The following is a 21,860-nucleotide window of genomic DNA, read 5'->3' on the forward strand; positions in this document are numbered from 1 at the left end:
TCATGCCCAGCCAGCGAGAAAGCTGGAGGGGCACAAGAAGTTGGCACAGGACACAGCCAGGGCACCTGACCCAAACTGGCCAACAGGGTATTCCATAACATGTGACATCCCATCTAGTATAGAAACTGGGGGAAGTGGGGGCAGGGGATCGTGGCTCAGGGACTAACTGGGTGTTGATCGGTGGGTGGTGAGCAATTGCACTGCGCATCATTTGTACATTCCAATCCTTTTATTATTGCTGTTGTCATTTTATTAGTGTTATCATTATCATTATTAGTTTCTTCTTTTCTGTTCTATTAAACTGTTCTTATCTCAACCCACGAGTTTTACTTCTTTTCCCGATTTTCTCCCCCATCCCACTGGGTAGGGGGGGAGTGAGTGAGCGGCTGCGTGGTGCTTAGTTGCTGGCTAGGGTTAAACCATGACATGATGACACTACTTGTGAGGATAGATGCCAACTTTCTGATGCTGTATTACTTATGTATGCAGAAAAATCACCGACTTCTTGTGCATGTGTAACACGAAGACTACTCTGATGACAGTCAAGGCACTTGCTTTTTATTTAGAGTGAAATGGATATTATAGACAGTGCTTCTTGTCTGGACTTAACTTCCAAAAAATGCCATACAACATTTGCCATAAAGTCCAGAAAATTATTTCTGGTAAAATACAAAGTCTGATGAACTGGGATAGCCACTGAACAGGTGAATGGCCTCTGATCAAAACATCAGCTACTCCAAGACGTGGAAGTAAATAAGGACTTGCAATCTAGATCTTTTGTGTCATTCAATCAAGATTATTTTGCAAAGTATTACTTCCAAGAGTGTTCTGGACAGGCAGGGAACAGTCCCTGTCCATGGTGCTCACCTACATAACCCCAACCAGCTGGTCACAGGCATCAGGTCAAGTCAGATGAATTTCTGGCCACAGCACTGAGAGATTAGACAGTTAATGGGCATCTGTATCAGCTGGTACTCTGCCAACATGAAGCTACTAAGCTAGATAACAGTTTGTCTATTTGTCATAGATCTTGGAGATCACTTCAGGAAATAGGAGATACTGAAACAAAGGTGTAAAAGCAAATTTCTGTTCCATTTTGGGACACAGCACTGAAGTTAGGCCTCCTCTTCAAAGTTTTTTAACTCATGCACTTAAAATGATTGCTTTCTTAACACTGTGCAAGGTTCATTCACAGATGATTATTTCAGAAGTCTGCTGAGCTACTATCAATTCCTGAGAGACAGCAACAACATGAATTTCAATGACTTCTAGGCAGAGGACATAACATGTGGTTTTACCTCTTGCTTTTCAGATAAACACTCCTATTGTGCTGATCACCAAGCCTAAAAAAAACAGTTGTAAAGGACAGGGAGGAGAACTACACAAGTTAATTTCATAGTTTTGAGTTTTAGGACACTCAAACAAGCTTTGTCATGTAGATACCAGGTTCATAGGATCTCCAAACAAGACTCTCAGCATCTTCTTGATAAGAGAACGTAAACTTTGATAACAAAGCAAATGCTACAGAAACCTCAAATAGCTCTGCAATGATTAAAAGGATTTGCCTCAAAATGTATTTAAGATTTATTTTATTGGAATATTTTTAACTAAGACAGCATTTCAAATGCAAAAAAAAGTTCTTTCTTTAGTCACCAAAGACTGAGGAAAAATTCAAAAGGTTTGAGTAGATATGGCTTTCCTATGGAAAAAAAAAAAAAAAGGAAAAACACCCTAGTTTTCTACAATCTTGAGTAGAATTTTGGGAGCTGCCAAAAATTATGACAAAATCTCAGTACGGTTCAGAAAGCCTTCTGCATTTCACTAAACCAGTCTGATGATATTAACAGATGTGGCAAGTTGTGATGCAAGTTATAGAGAATAACATTTAAGAACAAATTAATTTCAATGAAATATTCTAATCTATAAACATAAAAAGAGATCTGAAATTCTCTGATAAAGAATAATTTACTTAGCTTAAAATAAAAAAGCCTAGATGACTTTTCTAAGAAAAGAAAACCAGATGAATTTAAGTACTGTGAGTTGTAAACATCCTTGTGTCGCCTGTAACTTAAGGATGATTAAAGTGACATAAAGCTGAATTCTAGGCCCTGATAACGGAAATGCTGAATCTTCATCGATTTTCAGACTGCATCTATTTCAGAAGATACTGCTTCTGAAGGCCAGTATAGCTTAAGAGGATGCTATTGCTGAAAGCAAGAGAGGGACAGCTTCAGCATAAACAAAATTAGATAATTCCTCATATATCTTACTCCAAATTTCCCATGATAAATATACTACCAGTGGAAAAAAAATATTTTTGCAAAGCTTACTTTGTGGCAGAGTTCAGTTAAAAAAAAATAAAGATCAAATCACACACTAACCAAAATGTCTACATTGCCAACAGCCTCATTTTAGAAGGCTGAGATTGTACACATAGAGAGTTTCTACACAGCATGGCACATTTCCCAGGCAAAGGATACAACTTCAGGAAACAGGTAAGCCAGTTTAATGTCTGATTGTCATATGAAGACACGGCCCTACAAAGCCACTGCTCTAGCCCATCTCACCTCCTCCCGTCCTTCTGCAAAAAATTAGTCTTTTTTTTTTCCCCCCTCTCCAGTTTAGGTTCCTGAAACAACTCATCTCAGCTTAGACAAGTGCCAGACAGATACAGGCAGCTGCAGCTACCAATTAAATCAACTCAGTTGTAATGTGGAACCACACCCTAATACATCTTATCCCTAAGCAGGCTGATTTGCCCAGGCAGGGTGTCATGCCAACACTGTTATTCTGCCTCTCAAATCTTCACAGCTAACTCAAACTTCCGCAAAACATTTTAATGTGCCCTGTAAATACTGCACAGACTTTTCAACAGTTTTCAAAGTTTTCATCTATGTCAGATGAACTAACATCAGGTTGAAAAACAGGTACTCACCTGGAAATCTGGTTCAACTAAGGTAGTGAAATGACAGCAATGTACAAAACAGGGAGTGCAGAAAGTGAGCTGGAGTCAAATAGAAGCTTTCTCCATTGGAAACAATGCATAGAGATCCACAGAAACAACCCAGATTTTCCAAGGCAAAAGCTGTATTTATTAAAATGAAAGGATCACAAAAAGCATTTTAGCAGAAACATTCTTAATAGCTTACCCAGTTGTTTTTTTTGCCAGCATAGACTTCCATGTTTTCTCCATACTGGGGCTCTTCAACTAAAGTCTGATATTCAAACATGAGACGAGAGCTCTCACGTAATCGGCTGCACTGAAATTGGTGATACTGCTGCACAAGCTCTTTCACAACAAGCAGGAGGCATTCAGGGTTTGAAGGATTCCAAGAAGCTAAATTCTGTTGAATTAGAAAAGAATGGAGACCAAAATTGTTTACAGAAATAGAAAGACAAGCAATCCCCCTTCCATACCAATACCAGAAGTACATATGCACATGGAAACTTTGTGATGCAAAGATTGTATCACACTTTGGAAGAAAACCAGGTCAAACAGCAAAAGCAAACCTGAATGTCAAATAAGAGCCCATATATGGACCTACCAGAAAACTGATAACAGGGCTACTACCAGGCATAGATAGGCCCAAATTATCATTCTATTCTTCCTTAAAATTATACTGTTGCATTTGAGAACTTGAAAAGTTTTAATTCAAAAAATTAAAACTAATATGAAACATACAGGGATCAGGTAAGTATAATCCTGCACACTATCTGACTCAAAAAGCAGTCATCAAAGTGTATATGCCAAATTAACACCAACTACAGAAACTACTCTGCTCCATTATTCAAATAGTGGATATAATATTGACAGTGACAGAGAAAATAGGTTCTCTTCTGTTGCCTCAACCTTGTGCTTTACTTCACCTTGACTGTCTCTTCACTAGAGTTACCTTGACTTATCCCTTTAACAAAAATGCCATCCATACACAAGTCTCTTCAACATGCCTGGCAGAAGTTATTATTACAAGTTGGCTGTATACCAAGAAACAGTTAACAAATTGAAATGTTAATACAATGAAGATAACTGCATCAGTAGCACAGTAGCAATGTTATCTCTCAGTTTAACTGCTCTCATTGGCTTAGACCAGTCTTCCATGCACAGTAAGTTTTATTCAGGAAGGTTTTCTGTGTTACAAACCAATGTTTTCTATCAATGTTGCATGCCTACATCTGGTTGACCTAGAATGGATCTATGTTAAGGGCAGATGAGGATTTCCCCTGTACTCCATGTTGATAGGACATGAGGAAGTTCTGATGCAAAACTATTTAGGTCCTCAACAGGTCTTCTTGATACAAGTTCAGGGCATGTTAACATAGTCATGTGGCTTTTGGTCAGCTTTGAGTATAAGCAAAATTAATCTGTATTTCTGTATATCACATACACATATGACAACAAACTAGCTGCAGCAGGATTTTAAATTACATGGATTGTACAGTTAACGTTAAGATCCTTAGAACTGGCAAAGATGTCTGCATTTTACAACTAAGTGAAGATAAAATATAGTAGCTTCAAATAAAATTACGTATCAGTATCTGAACTCGAAGTAGTTACAGATGGCATGGCTACTTTTGTCCTGGAAGTTGCAGACATTTCATAAACAAATTATATGCATAATTTCCATTCTTCGGCAAGGACAAAAAAACCCATTAGCCCTTTTTTACCTCTTCTGTGGAAAAACTGCTTTGGTATGCAACATTTTCTACAATGAAAGGACAGAAAAAATTTCTGTACTTTGAAGTAACTATGTTAAGACTGCCTTGCATGCAAACACATAAAAAATTATGTTTCTTAACCTAGGTTAAGTAAATGAATGAAACTGGAAAAAAAACATGTCCCCTAAAATATACAACCTATTCATATTTTGTGTAACACCAAAACTAATAAATACAAGTGAACAGGTTGCACAGAGAGGTTGTTGAGTCTCCGTCCTTGGAGATACTCAAAACCCGACTGGACAAGGTCCTGGACAGCCTGCTCTATCTGACCCTGCCCAGGCAGGGGGGCTGGACTAGATGATCTTTCAAGGCTCTTTCCAACCTCAGCTATTTTTTGATTCTATGAAGAGGTTTACAAAAAGCTCAAAGTGAAACAGAGGATCTTATCAAGGTGAGAATCCATAGTTGTGACCTGAAAAGAAATTATTGAGTTGTGTACAAATTTTATCTTCTGATACTCTGGAAAGGCAGACAGAAAGCTTAATCAGTTATTCACCAGGCATCATACCTTCAGCTCTACAATGAAATCTACTTGTAGCCTATCCCTATGTGGCTATTTCCATTAAAAAGGCTTATAATTTTTATTATTTCTTGATGACTGCAGTTCATGATATATCCCTTTGGACTGGTTTTATACAGACTTCAGCATATGTGTATAATGCCTTAATACCTCAAGCATTTCTCTTTCCACAACTTTATATTTGTTGCCCTCTGAAGCCATATATATATTAAGATGGTATCAAAATTATTTTCTCATTTTCAGCATCATCACTTAAAACATACACGTCTAATTTGTCAGTGAAAGTGACATGAAATATGTATTGCTTCCTTAAAAATCTTGCTTTGGGGGGTGGGGGGATCAGTAATGTTTACTAAGGCAATTTTATCTCAAATCTTACCACATGTTGTTTTTCCTGAAGTCCCCAGTCCTGGAGAGGATCAATTTTAAGAGAATCTCAGCTACATTCTACCCATCCTCTCCACCCCTTCTCATTTAAGTTAATAGCTACCAGAGAGGCAAAGAAATCTGTATGCACTACCTACATACTATTAAAAAAAAAAAGACGAAAATAAAAGAAATATAATTTAGAAATAAAATCCTTTTTCTAATCTCATAAACATGGTTTATAGACTACTGTAATGACTTTCAGCAACATGATTCATGATTTTTGAATGACTATAGCTAGCAGTGCTGCATTCACTTTCTATGCATCACTCATTCCTGTGATTAGGATGAAAACCATACACTCCTGTCACACAAAAATGGTTGGGGGGAAACAGTTTGGGAAGGTGGTGCTAATTCTTCAGAAACACAGACGTTGCTCCTGCTTTAATAAAAAAAGAAAAACTTATAGAGTGTGGATGGAGCACTTAAGGGAACACTTACCTCTAGCGTACAGATTTGAAAAAGACCTTATGTTTACATAATTTACAGATTGACCTAAGACTGACAGGCTCAGCTTAAGAAACACAACAGGACATAACTGCTGATCACAATTTGCTTTGTTTTACATGGATGAATGAACGGTTTAATGAACAGTTACACAATTACACTGTCCTCCTATTCTCCTGCTCACTATGATCCTGGTAGAAAGGGCTGCTCAGCACAGCTAAGATCCTTGAACCTTTGCCTTTAGAAGCTACCACAGTGTCAGAGACTTCACATTTGACTGTGGCTTGAAGTAAAAATGCTCTGTTTTTTTTTACTCCATGACAGTAAGAAGCCCTATAAAATGGGAATATTATCATTGCCATATCTTAAAAGTTAAACTACATTCTGGAGTAATTGGTGAATGGGTGAGATACTAATGTGGTTCATATAAGTTCCTCAAATACATACCACAGAGTGCCTGAAAGCCTTGCTCTACCTTGTCTGCCACCTACAGCTGGTAAAAATTTATTCCCCACTTGAACCCATTTAAGCTTATCCAATTCTACAAAATACTAGAGAAAATTTGTCAGGTAGACAGCATCTTCTAGGAAACACATTTTGTATCATGCAGTCTGAAAACAGACTGTGTATAACCTTAAATTTCCTGTTCCCAAGCTGCTACTCAAATAAAGTATTTCCAGAAAGCCAGAGGATGTAACATGCCAGTATGTATTGATATCAGCCAGACAAGTGGGAATAACCTTTCTTCCTAATAACATTGGTATAACACAATAGAAATGTTCTGTCAAAGGAAATGACCAACAATATTTTAATAACTGACCTAAGTGCAACCGAACCTTTTGTTTTTTAAATAACATTACACTACAGAACAAAAAAAGAGCAAGAGGAAATCTATTGTCATTTGTCCAGCATGGAGCTAGAGTATTGCTCTCTTCAAAGAATTCAAGAACACTGCATCAAAACAGTGTTTATGCTGTATTGCCTTAAAGCTACAGGAATTAAAATGAATGATTTGACTGTAGTATCCTTACTAAATACCTTTCATGCAGTAACTAAAAATTCAAACAAAGTATGAACTGGTTATAAAAACAAATCACCTGCAGAAAAATTCAACTACCCACCCAGTACATACATCAATTACAACAGATTCTTACTGACGAAAGAGTAAACATACAATGGTTACACAAATTTTTTGTAACACAAGTCTTGATTTAAATAAACATTGATTTTTAACTTTAGCATTATATTATTGTAGTGCTTATTATTCAGCAAATGGCCATTACATTTCTAGCCATTTTGTTAACTTTGCAGAAGTGTTGTTCTTATCAGAAGATCTAAATTTATAAATTTTAACACAAACACTTCTGAATACAATGACATGTTACTGTATGAAATTTCTTTTTACATAACTTTGTGTTGCTTATTTGCCCTAAGCACTAGATTCATTCATCTGAAAATACTTTTAAACCATTTTATTGTGATCCAACTTCAACAGTATGTCAAAATACATGCTACATTCTTCTCAGTTTCAAATGGTACCCTTCTTTAATCTTCCTTCTATTTTTGAAATCAAAGACAAAGTAAGCAACTACCTGTGATACACATTATTGAAACCTAACTTAAGCAGAATTTGATGTTTCTCAAGTTGATCCCTTGTAGAATGTCTTAATCACTACAATTTCAGCATTATAATGATTCTTCTGAGAACATTTTTCTTCTGAAGGATTTGTCACTTTAGTCAATGAGAGTAATGTCCCTGCAACAGTAAATTGACTTCCTTCTTTAGAGATAAAGGATCTTCTAAATAAAATTTTATTTAGCAATGCAGTATTGTATTCACTATTAGACTTTGGAAATTGTCTTAATCACAAAATCTTAAACTAAAGGCTTTGGAGTGAAAAGAAGGAGTAGTAGCCTGTGCACTTCATTTTCTGATTGTTTGCCTGAAGGCTGTATTCCAACCCTAGCCAATACAGCTTTTTAAGAAAGAGTATTTTAAAAAATTTAAAACATTAGAACAGAGCGAGCTTCCAGTGTTTCTGTGTTCCATGGCTCCAAGTCTTGCCACAAAACTCAGATCTTGCATAAAAATTATGCTCTGAATGCAACTTCAAAATTATGAGTTTTAGTTGTTACAGCTTCAGAAAAAAGCTGGAAATATGAATACACACATAACCTCATTTTCTACAGCCAGACTATTGAAGCCTGGCAGGTATGAAAAACCCAATTAAAGAAATAACCAGCAAATATGTATACAGCAAAAGACTTATTGTTTTCTGTGGCTTCTATCAAAATCTCCTTCTGCTCTGTTCACTACAACCTTCAATTTTGCCCTGACAAAATTTATACATTCACAAAATTTTACCAAAATCCCATGCATGCTGAAAAGAGTTTTTATCTGAAATCGCTATAAAATTGCAGTTAAAAATAATTTTTTATATATATAAACAATGAGCACACTCACTGGGGTACTGACAGACTAAGTTACATATTCCACTCAATAAATCTTTCCTAATTTGAAATGAGATTTCTGCACTTTCCAGAGAGTTAACCAAATTTTACAGAACAATCACTAATGCATTTAAAATAAAAAAAATCCAGACTTGGATCCAATTCCTTGTCTTGTTTGCCAATAGATATCTTTAAGTGAACTCTGCAGTGCAAACTCTCTAAATTACTCAAAAGTTAGCCAGCTAGACGGAAAGTGGCCCACTGTACAAGTATAAATCAACTCAAACCACACATCTGCAACTACTTCTACATTCATGCTCATCTTGTATGAAGGCTTACATGCACATCTCAGATTGGTTGCAACCATTTTTAATGTTATCATTTTTTCAGCATATCATGGAAGAACTTACCTGTCATTTCTGAGCACATGGAGGCTCAATTAAACAATTCTGTCTAGACAATGCTCATATGTCTCTCCAGAATCTCCATTAAAACTAGGAGTAACTCCACACTTCAGATCTTAATTTCAACATTTTAATTGGCTTTTGGCTTGGCCATATCGCAACTTGTGTAACTTTCATTTTCTAAAAAGGTAAATTGTTACTTCATCTTAAGGATTTTATTTTAGTAGCAGGTTTAGTAGCATCAGAAGATGACTACATGTTTTCTTGTGGACACAAAAGCCTGGTAATGTCATCTGTGATGACTGGCTAGTCCCCATTTTTCCAATTAGGGAAAGAATTCAAAATGGTCTACAGGAAAAGTAATGGAACGAGAACTTCCGTATAATAAAGACCAGACTCCAGAAGCATCCTTGTCCACACAGTTGTAGCTACTGTCATACAGAAGATGGCCAAAAACTACCCATCAGTGAGTAAGCAATTCAACATAAGGAAGTTGAATATTCTTTTGTGGCAGAAGCTTCCCTGGCAATTGCTAACTTTTTTCATTATTGGACTAAGTTTCAGGAAAAGGTCTTTGAGAAAATGGTTATCTAGACAGAGTAATTAAGCAATAGCATGTATATCCACTAACTTTTCCCTCCCCCTTATGCTGTGTGTCAATATAAATAAAAAATAATATTCAGTTATTATACAGAGACTAGGAGACCACAGGTATCCATTAAACTATGCCTACATTGGAGAAATCCAAAGTGATTCAGGAGATCTGTTCTGAAGATCTGCCAGAGATTAATTTAAACAAGCTCACTGAAAAGCATAACTTTCACTAAGAAGTATAACCCCACAGATTTTGTTGGGGTGCAAAGTCAATCTTTGAATTCCCTGGCTCTTGATCCTATCTCCTGACAGGAGTTGGCTGCATAGTAAATGAGCATTATGATAGGGAAAGGTTTTTGGACCATCAAACACGACCAAAGTGTTGAGAAAATGAATTCACTTAAAGTGTGTATAAAGAGGCAGAGAAAAGATATTATAAGGCCACCCACAGAGTGCAATTTAAGCCACTTCAACAGTAACTCATTTAAATGAATAGCAATGACACCAACTGGATTTCAAAAAGAGACAAAGAAAATTTGCAGCCACAGTATCAGTTTTAATGAAATCTTCTTAAAGGTGAGGCAAGTGAAAAACCCCCACAAAGTAGCTTCTCAGCCCTACTAGCAAAGACATGCAAAATTTAGCTTTCCAAAGTAGCCATACTATTCAACTGCTGGCAAAGAAACCACATGTAAATTTTGTTCTGGAACATTTTGTGCTTTGCAGTCTTTCCTTTATCCTTCCAAAAAGCTAATAAAAAAAACCCCAAACCTATGCAAACTACTCAGTGTCCGTGATTACCTATTCCCCCTTTTTCTAGAACACAACGCACCTCGTGTTCCATAAGTAGCTAATTCATAGCCTCCTTCACAGGTTATTGCTTATTTCGTAACTCCAGGCAATGTCTGTAGCAAACTATAATTCTATGCTATCAGAAAGAAAATACAATAACAATTTCTAATTGATCTTTGAAATGTGTTTAAATATCCAGGTTGCCAGAATATCTTCCAGGAACGTGATTTTAAAGAAGACAGATTGTAACTGTTTTTCCTGGCTATACTACAGGAAACAACAGCAAGATCTTATTTTAAGTTAGTGTACTTTTATATTGCTAAGCAAGAAATTAACTTTCCCGAGAAAATGTCAGTAAACAAAACCTCCCAAGCCCATAAGAGTGGTAATGCATTTCTATAGCATCTTTCATCCAGAATTGTCATAAAGAATAACACAAGTACAGATTTGCATTTTGTTTATAACTCTGCACACCACATGCACAAAACTTGCATCCTACAATGGCTTAAAATCAGTACCAATGTAAGTTTTTACCTGAAATGAGAAAGATCACACTGTGATATTAACACTTATGCTCCATATAAATACAGAGCAGATACGGGTCCAGTGGTTACAGCATTTGCCTAGAAACTGGGATATCTGGTTTCAGTCCCTGCTTTGCTATAGTCTTCATGGGCCACCATGGGGAAATTGCTCACAGGAAAAGGCACAGGATAATTATCTGCCATATGCTCACATCTTTCTATCAACAGATATTTTTCACAGTATTTGCAGGGCTGGAGTGTTATAACAACTTCAAAGGCTTCAGTTTCTTAGCAGCCAGCACTTAAACATCCTACAGGCTGCAGTTTCAAACCAATCACTGTAAACCTACATGCCATCTACTTGTCATCTTATTTTCACAGGTTCTTCATATCCCTCTCCCCCAAAGCACCACTGGAACAACTTTCTGGAGTGATCTGCTTGAAATGATCATTTTTGGGCAAAAGCAAACATCAAAACTTAACATTTCATAAAAGCAGTTCAAGTCAGGAGCCCTTTGTCATGGCAAATACAACCAAAGAACTTAGAGACCTTGTGTGTTCTACTAGCTATTGTGTACAACAGATAAAAAGGTTGCATAAAGTAAAGGTTGGGATAGTTGGTATTTATTTTATTTTTTGTTTTTAGTGAACGGCTGTGAAAACTGGATGCAGAAATTACAGTAGCTTATAAATGCTTAGCTGAAATCTCAAATACCTGAAGGCCTTGAATTAGCGTGAAAATACAGAGCAGGAAAACAACATACTAAGAAATGAATTCTGCTTTCAAAAAAGCACCTTACATTTTGTATAAAATTATTTTCCCTCTTTTCTTCCACTGGCCACACAGTGCTGATTCTTGATTAACAATCCCATACCCAAGGTGACTCTAAAATAAACCCCAGCAAATCTGATATATGTAGAACACTCTTCTGCATTCACATAGAATAAATGCACCACTGCCTCTCAAGTACCATTCCCCTGAAAATGGAGCAAACTCAACTTCCAAAGATTACTACACAAATTACCCCTATGCCCTGCTGTAGGAGCAGTTAAGAGATAGCTGATCTTTGTACGTTAAGGGTGCTCTGGAGAAGCAGAAGCTGTGAAGCTGAGCCCAGAAGAGAATTTTTAAGTTGTGCACGCTTCCTGAAAAAGTCTGTCTGTTTCTCTGACAGAGCTCTCTTCCAAAAGATAACCGACCAGTAAAAGCTACGACTGCCTACTATCAAAAGAGAGAGAGTACAACACTATCTAATTAATCTCCTAAAGACTTGGCATGCATAAATATTTCTTGTCCTACTTTATTAAGGGATCAGAGCAAGTTTTGGTTTGTTCCTTTTCAGACCTCCCACAACACCTCTCAAAAAGCAGATGGTACCTTTACCTGTTTTGAGAAGGAATTTCTTAATTCCCTCAGCACGTATAAATCCTGCAATAGGGAATCCAGTGCACTAATTATTAGTTAATCCACATGAGTACACAGCACTTTTCCCCTTGGGAGTCTGTTACCAGAGGCATACATATTTAACCACACATGGCAAGTAAAAGGAAAAAAGCATGAAGACAAGATTAATTTCAACACAAGACATACGCACATGCACCTTTTGCCTAAAGACTTACTCAGTATGCACCAATGGTAGCATGAACAGGCCCCAACTCCTCAGACCCTCAGTGGACCAGAGAACAGACCACTGTCTCAATGTCAATGCTTTACCTCAAGAGTCCCTTTTTAAATAGCAAGTCTTTCACTCTTAACAGTTCTTGGGTTTTTTCCTTTCCTGTCAAAACAAGTAATTTTAGCTACAGCAAAGAGGCAGGAACTTCACAGCTGATGTTTTGGACATCATCCACTAACACGTCTTGAGCATTTATTGCTGGGTGGCACATGCAGAACTGTTTTCTTCTAACCATTTTTTCCTCTCCCCAAATCCCATAAATTAAAATCAATATTTCACATGGTAGATCTCACTGGCCAAGCAGTATTTCCATTTTTATTTTCACATTTGTACTACAAGAGAGTTTAAAGGGCCTTGAAAATACAGTCCCTAAAGAAAACGTTTACAAAATACTATTGTGTAAATCATAAGACATTGGAAATCAAAAGTATTTCTCTACTGTACCAGACAAATTAATGCAAACTAGTTCTCTCTCCTCAAAAAAGCATTATAAGAACAGACCACTCATTTGGTTCCTTTATGGAAGTAAAAACTGCATCTCCATGCAGGCAGGTATATGGCAAAATTCACCTGATACTGTACAAACACTAATACTGCAAATAGAAGACACAAGATGTTGACTAAATTTGAACTATATTTCTGTAGTTATCTTTAAAATAAGAGCAGATATGCCTGAGGATCCGAGATGGAAGACAGCAAGGAAACGCAGACATAGAAGCATGTCAAGAATAAGTAAAACAAAGACAGGTTTTGAAACAAATACAGGCAGAAACTTAGACCAGTAAAAAGAAAAGAAAATATAGCTTGTACCCGCATCCATTTGGGGAAATGAATAGATCCTCTGAAAATTACCCTGAGCGCAAAGACGTTTCTTTGCCCCAACAAAATCTTGTGAAGGAAAGAACCTGCAGGGTCCCAAAGTTAAACTAAACTCATTGGAGAAAAGTACAATTATAAAATATAACAGAATTCACAGTCCAGAATTTAATCCAATATGAAACTGCATTATCAGACAGAATGATTATTTCTAACTGACCTTCTGTAATCAGTTAATTTAAAAGTCTGTTCTGCTTCCATATTCATAAGCAATGACCAACTTTCTCTACAGAAAAATGAATTATCATGGCTCAACAACTTGAATTCAATGGGCATACCACACTGAATTTAAATGTATTCTCAATTCAGGAAGACTGTGCTAGATTTTATCTTTTCTCTTAAAAAAAAAAACAACCAAAAAAAAACCAAAAAAAAAAAACCCAAACCAACCAAAAAACAAAACCTTGTAAATTTGTTTCTAGAAAGCTAACAAGCTGTTGCCTTCAAGCCAAGCCACTTCTTACTGTTCTAGAGCTCTTGTGAGGAAGTAGAGTGTATTGTGCCAGTACCATTACGCATCAGGGCCAGAATCCTTTAATTTTCTGCCAGTTTCTCTAATAATAGGATTTTTCCAAATTTTAATAAAATGTTGCTCAAGTAAATTATGATTATATTTTAATTAACTGAAGCAAAAACCAGTCATAACTACAGTCTCAGTTTGCTGGTTCAGATTAAAGAATTATCAATACCAACATTATTATTGCACTCCCAGACTTCCAAAGAAAAGACATTCTGCTTTCATATGTCCAACGTGGGATATCCAACTTTGTATTTTTGGTTTAAACTAATGATGATTTGAAAAGTCAATGAGATGCTGGAATTCATTATACCACCCTTACCACTAGCAAGGTCTTTGTTTTGTGCAAAGCAAGTATATTACGTATACATGTCAATACATGAACAATTTAGGCAGTAGTGTCTGGTAATTGGCTATCTCAAGTTATGCCGCAGCACATATTTTCCCTCCAATACGACATCATCCACCTGAGAAGACTTTTGTTTGCTCAATCCTGTTGCTTCCTCAGGCAACCATTAGTGATAACAGAGAAAGTTGTGCTTCTTAGAGGAAAAACTGATACCTATCAAATATATCAAGAAGAGACAGTGAAGGGGACTAGGGCATTCCTAGATCAACCTGACTGGCCACATAAAAGCATTGCTGACAGAGAGAGGCATTCACAGTCTTAACAGCAGTGTAATATACTGAGAAAATCTGACCAAGTTCCATGGTTTCCTCCAAGCGCTTTCTAAAACTATCCTTCTCACAAAGACTAGAAATCCGTTTAAGAGTTTCTACAGAAAAGGAATAACAGTAGTACACCTGATCATAGAGGGGATAGCACTAGATGCAGATGTCTTTCAAACAGGTAGTGGAAGAGTTGCCAAGTACAGCTCCTTAAATGAGAAGTGGTGAAAAGTCTCTGAAAGTAGTCAAAGTATCTGAAAACTGATAGAAAAGACAAGGCAAAGGAGCACCTTTTGTTTTGTCTTCATGTACTGCGAGATGCCCTTGTGAAAATATCCAGCAACATGAACAACTGATGTTGGGAGGGAGCAAGTCACAGACCCAACAGAGTCATTGCCTACAATAATAACTGCAGATTCAGTGACTCCAACTATCCCTTAAAGAATATTCAGAGGCCTGCCCTCCTCTCACCACCCTCTGCCCCCAGTTTATTATCTAACATAGCCACACAGTTCACAACTTAGATTTTTCCCTTGTTCATGTTGACTTATCCTTGAGGCAAGACATATTAGTACAGGGTACTAATATAAACTGACTGTATCTCTGATGGGATATTCTCATGGCCTAGAGAGTAAGTGGACTGGAGGACCATCAGATGTTGAAACGGGCTTCCAAAGGAAATCTTGAAACATTTGGGGTAAGTGCCATAATGAGATCAATTGCCTGGCACTATTAAAGTTAAGGAGTTTGCACATAAACTCAGGCAAACATCCTGGAGAACTGGAAGGAACACCAGGAAGATGGAAATAGTATCTAACTGGACCAGTAAATTAAATAAAGCACAAAATTAAATAAAGGGGCTTAAGAAACAAAACAACTAGGTTTCAAATGCATTCAGATTTCAGTCATGCAAGGGTCCTTTGCTGAACAGCATTAAAAAAAAAAAAAGTATATTGGCAAAGCTACCTAACAGAGCTTTGACTATATATAGAGTGTAGGTTTAGGCACAGCCTAAGTTTTGGGTTGTGTACCGGCTCACTGACAGCCCGCGCGCCTATTTCTCACACCCAGGATTGGATGCAAGCTTGTCCTACCTCTAGCCTTTCCAATCTCCAGGGACCACAGGGTCAGAGAAGAGAGAGGCTGCAAAGGTGAGTACACGATCCCTTCTGCTGTGCAAGAACTCTGGTAATTAAGAGATGATTTTGCTAGTGCTCATACTGCAGTTCTCAGCTAAGACTAATACCTAGCTATGTAAGTGTTCCTTCTCCACTTACCAGAACTTGAGGATACGCTACTCAATTTTACACTAGAGGAGCAAAAGAAAGAATACTGATTCAGACATGCAGTTTGGTTCTAGTAGAGAGACAACAGTCTTTCTCAAGCCCAGTAGCAACTGTTGCCTACCTAAGAAATGAGTGAATTCATTGAGAAATCAAGATTAATTCAACATGAATTCAAGAGAAGATCCAGAAATTCAGGAGGCCAGTGCTCTGGGCTCAGGTATAAGCTAAACAGACATAGCTTGAAGGAAACATAAGCCTAAACATCTTTTTCAGCCTTTACACTAAGATTTAAGCACCCTGTTATTCTGGTCCAACCTTCTGGCCCATCTCACTGTATGACCATGAAAAAGATGGTCAAACTCATGTGACAAATGAAAATTGTCTTTTCTTTTTTTTCTTTCCCTAATACAACACTATGAATGGAAAGCCATTAAATGTTTTTCCCTCTATTTTGCTAGTGCACAATGATTAAGTTTCTCATCACATGCACATCAGTTAGTATGGCAGAAAAACATTTTCTCCCACTTTCGCATCCTTCAGTCAAACGATCCATGCACATTCCTAATGTTCTCCTAAAACCAGTATTTCCTGGAATGAAGTACTATATTTTAAGAGCTAATATTCTGGATTTTTCATATTCTAGGGAGAAATTGCATTATCAGAGATGCTTGTGCCAAAAAATGAAAGGAAATGTTTCCCCACCAAGCCTTTCAGAGAACTAATGGAATTAATTTTCCATTCCACACTAGGAAGACTGAAGCAAGAAAGGTAAAACTACCTGGCTTATCAGATATTTTCTCCCTTTAAAATTAAATAAATAGTATCAAACTGTAGAAATTTTTCCACTTTATGGATTCGCTAGGCAGAAAGTCCAGCCAGAATGTTGTGATTAACTAAAGCAGAACTTCTGACCTCACCATATTCTCTTCCGCTTACACTTTAAGATAGAAAGCCAAGTGTTGTAAACTGTGCTAGAAAATGCTGAAATTTGAAAAAAGAAAGCAAGGTGAATATATACAATGATTTTACATGAATACAAAATGACAGCATAATACAAGGTAGATAATTCCCTCAGCTCTATAAATATTAACAATTCTGGACAAAGAGGAAAAATAAAAGGGAAAGGCTAGAAGAGAAAGTCAGAAGACCAAAAGAAGGAGAAAAAGGAGTAATTTCCCAATGTAGAAAGGCCTTGAAGGAAGAAGAGATGGAAAGATGATAGAAAAAACTTGTTTTCTGTCATCTCTCTTGAATTTTTTCTGCTGAACTGTTTGTATAGCCTCCATCTTTACCACACGGCTACACAGACAATCCTAACACTCACTCCCGGCACCATATGACTTCTCAGAAGGACCTCCTGAATGCTAGCCTCACACGGCTACCCCAGGAGAGAATTCCCAGCCAGAATCCTCTTTCCAGGATTTCTCATTTTAAGCCCACTACAAGCACAGCAAAAATAGAAGGCAGAAAACCTGTGCCTGGTTTATGACAACCCTTACTAGCTGTCCTGGTTTCAGCTGGGATAGGGTTAACTGTCTTCCTAGTAGCTGGTACAGTGCTATGTTTTGAGTTCAGTATGTGAAGAATGTTGATAACACTGATGTTTTCAGTTGTTGCTCAGTAGTGTTTAGACTAAAGTCAAGGATTTTTCAGCTTCTCATGCCCAGCCAGCGAGAAAGCTGGAGGGACACAAGAAGTTGGCACAGGACACAGCCAAGGCACCTGACCCAAACTGGCCAACGGTGTATTCCATACCATGGGACGTCCCATCTAGTATAGGAACGGGGAAGTGGGGGCAGGGAATCGCCACTCGGGGGACTGGCTGGGTGTCAGTCGGCAGGTGGTGAGCAATTGCACTGCGCATCATTCGTACATTCCAATCCTTTCATTATTACTGTTGTCATTTTATTAGTGTTATCATTATCATTATTAGTTTCTTCTTTTCTGTTCTATTAAACCGTTCTTATCTCAACCCACAGGTTTTGCTTCTTTTCCCGATTTTCTCCCCATCCCACTGGGTGGGGGGGGAGTGAGTGAGCGGCTGCGTGGTGTTTAGTTGCTGGCTGGGGTTAAACCACGACAGTCCTTTTTGGCGCCCAATGTGGGGCCCGAAGGGTTGAGATAACGACAAACCTGACCAGAGCTTGTTAAAACAAATTTGTTATAAGCATTCATTATATCGGTCTAATAGTCGCTGGTCATTATGTTGATTTATGTGTTCTTAGAGTTGTTGCTCTGGTTTTTAAAGTTCTGTTATGTATCACCTCACTTGCTGTATGTAGTCCCTCTTCTGCTGCTTATCATCCGTGGGAGGTGGATTAAGGTTTTCACTTTGATGTATTGTATAACACTGGTTTATGGTATGAGAAAGTCGTCGGCTGTGGGATTAATCCGGTACTTGCACTCAGCATTGTCACCTTTATACTGTGGGAGCCATCTGTGGGAAACTATTAATAATTATACCACTTACCTTTCCTCCTTGGAAAACCAGTCTATGGGTGGGATACCTTTCTTCCCCTCTCCTTTCTCCTTCAGTCCAGTTACAACGGTGTTTGAGAATTTTGAAAAATTTGCATACTCTTGGGATGTTGGGACCAGCACGGTCCTAGCCCTACTGCTAGGAATTAGCATGCTTCTGAATGTGGTTCAGCTCTCGTTCAAGCTTAAACAACTATTTAAGAAAATCACCCAGAGGTCTGCCCCAAGGCTGGATAATTATGAGTGGCAGGGTGTGTGGGATAGTATGGGCAAGTACCTAGAAAAGTGGGCACCTCCAATGTTTTGGAAATTCACCCCTGAACAAGTGCAGAATCCAGAAGAACTAGTAAAATATTTGGAAAAGGTATGCTGTCACCCCGGCAGCTCCAGAGAGATACAAATTACTGCAACGTGCTGGGGCCTGGCCCATGCCTATCGAGCCCTGTTCGACACCACTCAGTACCCTCAAGGGGAAGAGAAGGTCTCTGGACCTAACAACAAAACGATGAGCACTGCGGTCACTCGAACCTCGGCAACGGGCACTGCGGCCCCTCCAGCCCCGGTGACGAACGCTGTGGCTACCCAAACCTCAGCGACAGGCACTGCAGCCCCTTCAGCCTCGGCAATGAGCACGGCAGCTACCCAAACCTCGGCAACGGGCACTGAGGTCCCTCCAGCCCCAGCAACGAGCACAGCAGCTACCCAAACCTTGGCAACAGACACTGTGGTTATGCAAGACCCGGCGAGCGGTACTGCAACTGAACCAGCAGACCAACCTGCACCAGTATCAGTTGCCCCCGTACAGAAAAAGAAATATACAAAAAAATCAGTTCACTTAGCGAAGGATGAAGGTGAACCAGGGTCATCACGGGAACAGGAGGAAGAGGCAGAACCAGAGGCAATAACCCGGTCCCTATCCTTGAGCGAGCTGCGGGATATGCAAAAAGATTTTGGCTGCCGTATAGGTGAGCATATTATCACCTGGCTCCTCCGATGCTGGGACAATGGGGCTAATAGCTTGGAATTAGAAGGTAGGGAAGCCAAGCAGCTGGGATCGCTTGCCAGGGAAGGTGGCATTGACAAGGCAATTGGAAGAGGGACACAAGCCATCAGCCTCTGGAGGTGACTCCTGTCAAGTGTGAAGGAAAGGTACCCCTTTAAGGAAGATGTTACATGTCAATCAAGCAAGTGGACAACCATGGAAAAAGGTATCTAATATCTGAGGGAATTAGCTGTGCTAGAGACAATTCATCATGATCCGGACAACCCACAATTACCCAAAGATCCAGACGAAGTCCAATGCACACGACCCATGTGGCGGAAGTTTGTACGGAGCGCGCCATCGTCCTATGCCAACTCACTGGCAATAATGACCTGGAAAGACGAAGAGGCACCGACAGTGGATGAAGTGGCTCGCCAACTCCGTCAATATGAAGAAAATCTCTCCTCCTCCCTACAAGCCTGCATTTTGGCTATGGAGAAGCTGTCCGAGGATTTCCAGCAATTCAAAGAGGAGATGTCCTGTTGCCCACCTGTAAGGAGCAATGTCTCAGCTATTAGGAGTGAGCGCTCCTCTGCCCAAGAGAGAGAATATAGAAGGTACACACCGCGAGGTGCCCTGTGGTTTTACTTATGTGATCATGGAGAGGACATGAGGAAATGGGATGGAAAACCTACCTCGGTCCTAAATGCACGGGTACGTGAGCTGCGAGGAAAAAACACCACAAAAGGGGATTCTACCAGGAAAAATGCCGCTCCGGTTTCCAAACAGAGTTAGAAGGGCTGATCTTATTTCTGATCCTCTTGAAGGGAATTCTGAGCCAATTTTACGAGAAGTGAATACTGCATACTCTGACCAGAATTAGAGGGGCCCTGCCTCCAGCCAGGTGGAGGAAAGGGATAACCGGGTCTATTGGACTGTGTGGATTCGATGGCCTGGCACGTTAGACCCACAGGAGTATAAGGCTCTAGTAGACACCGGCGCACAGTGTACTTTAATGCCATCAAGTTATGAAGGGGCAGAACCCATTTGTATTTCTGGTGTGACAGGGGGATCCCAAGAGTTAACTGTATTGGAAGCTGAAGTAAGCCTAACTGGGAATGAATGGCAGAAACACCCCATTGTGACTGGTCCAGAGGCTCCGTGCATCCTTGGCATAGACTATCTCAGGAGAGGGTATTTTAAGGACCCAAAGGGGTATCGATGGGCTTTTGGTATAGCTGCCTTGGAGACAGAGGGCACGGAACAGCTGTCTACCCTGCCTGGTCTCTCTCAAGACCCTTCGATTGTGGGGTTGCTGAGGGTTGAAGAACAACAAGTACCAATTGCTACCACGACGGTGCACCGGCACCAATATCGCACCAACCGAGACTCTCTGATTCCCATCCACAAGTTGATTCGCCAACTGGAGAGCCAAGGAGTGATCAGCAAAACTCGCTCACCCTTTAATAGTCCCATATGGCCCGTGCAAAATGGGGGAGTGGAGACTAACAGTTGACTATCGCGGCCTGAAGTTACGCCACCGCTGAGTGCTGCCGTTCCAGATATGCTAGAACTTCAATACAAACTAGAGTCAAAGGCAGCCAAGTGGTATGCTACAATTGACATTGCTAATGCGTTTTTCTCAATCCCTCTGGCAGCAGAGTGTCGCCCACAATTTGCCTTTACTTGGAGGGTGTCCAGTACACTTGGAATCGATTGCCCCAGGGGTGGAAACACAGCCCCACCATTTGCCATGGACTAATCCAGACTGCACTGGAAAAAGGTGAAGCTCCGGAACACCTGCAATACATTGATGACATCATCGTATGGGGCAACACGGCAGAAGTCTTTGGGTTAGGGAAGACAGTCTGGGTTACTCCTGCCTCAGGCAAAGGTAAACCCATTCGTGGGATTGCTTTTGCTCAAGGGCCTGGGTGCACTTGGTGGGTGATGCGAAAAGATGGGGAAGTCCGATGTGTGCCTCAAGGGGATTTAATTTTAGGTGAGAATAGCCAGAATTAAACTGTATATTAGTTGCTATATAACCCTGCTACTGTATGTTATCCTTACTATAATTGTTATGTGCTATATCCATAGTACTATAGTAAGAATCACTTAGATCAAGCAAGAAAAGAACTGTGATAAAACTGAGCAAAGCGCAGTAGTGATGGAACCAGAACTGACTCCAGCATGCAACAATCCAACGGTGCACACCATCCTCCTGCTGCGCCAAATGTCACCTGCTTGTCACACCGCACTGAAGCCCAATTCTGCTCTACCGACTGAGAGGACTTTGCACCATCCCTCCTGCCCAGAAAGACTGGTATGACAGATGGAGCCCAGAGTCGGAAACTAAATGAACTCAATGAACATTTTATGAACATGACCCATGAACTAAAGGAATGATATGTCTGTGTGTGTATACATATATATATATATATATAAAATTGTTCATATGTCTTAAAGGGATGGAAAGGTGATGATGATTGATCAGGATGT

General features: G+C 39.3%; 1 protein-coding gene across 2 annotated transcripts in view; it reads right to left on the reverse strand.

Annotated features, from left to right (window-relative positions):
• The window catches only part of BABAM2 (BRISC and BRCA1 A complex member 2), a 179,185-nt gene that overhangs the window by 118,674 nt on the left and 38,651 nt on the right, over positions 1-21,860 (reverse strand). For both annotated transcript variants that reach the window (XM_052806382.1, XM_052806383.1), the window contains exon 5: positions 3,150-3,344. In XM_052806382.1, coding sequence (XP_052662342.1) covers positions 3,150-3,344 — 195 coding nt within the window. The remainder of the gene's footprint in view (positions 1-3,149; positions 3,345-21,860) is intronic.

The sequence above is a fragment of the Harpia harpyja genome, chromosome 13 (assembly GCF_026419915.1).
Source record: "Harpia harpyja isolate bHarHar1 chromosome 13, bHarHar1 primary haplotype, whole genome shotgun sequence".
Lineage (NCBI taxonomy): Eukaryota > Metazoa > Chordata > Aves > Accipitriformes > Accipitridae > Harpia > Harpia harpyja.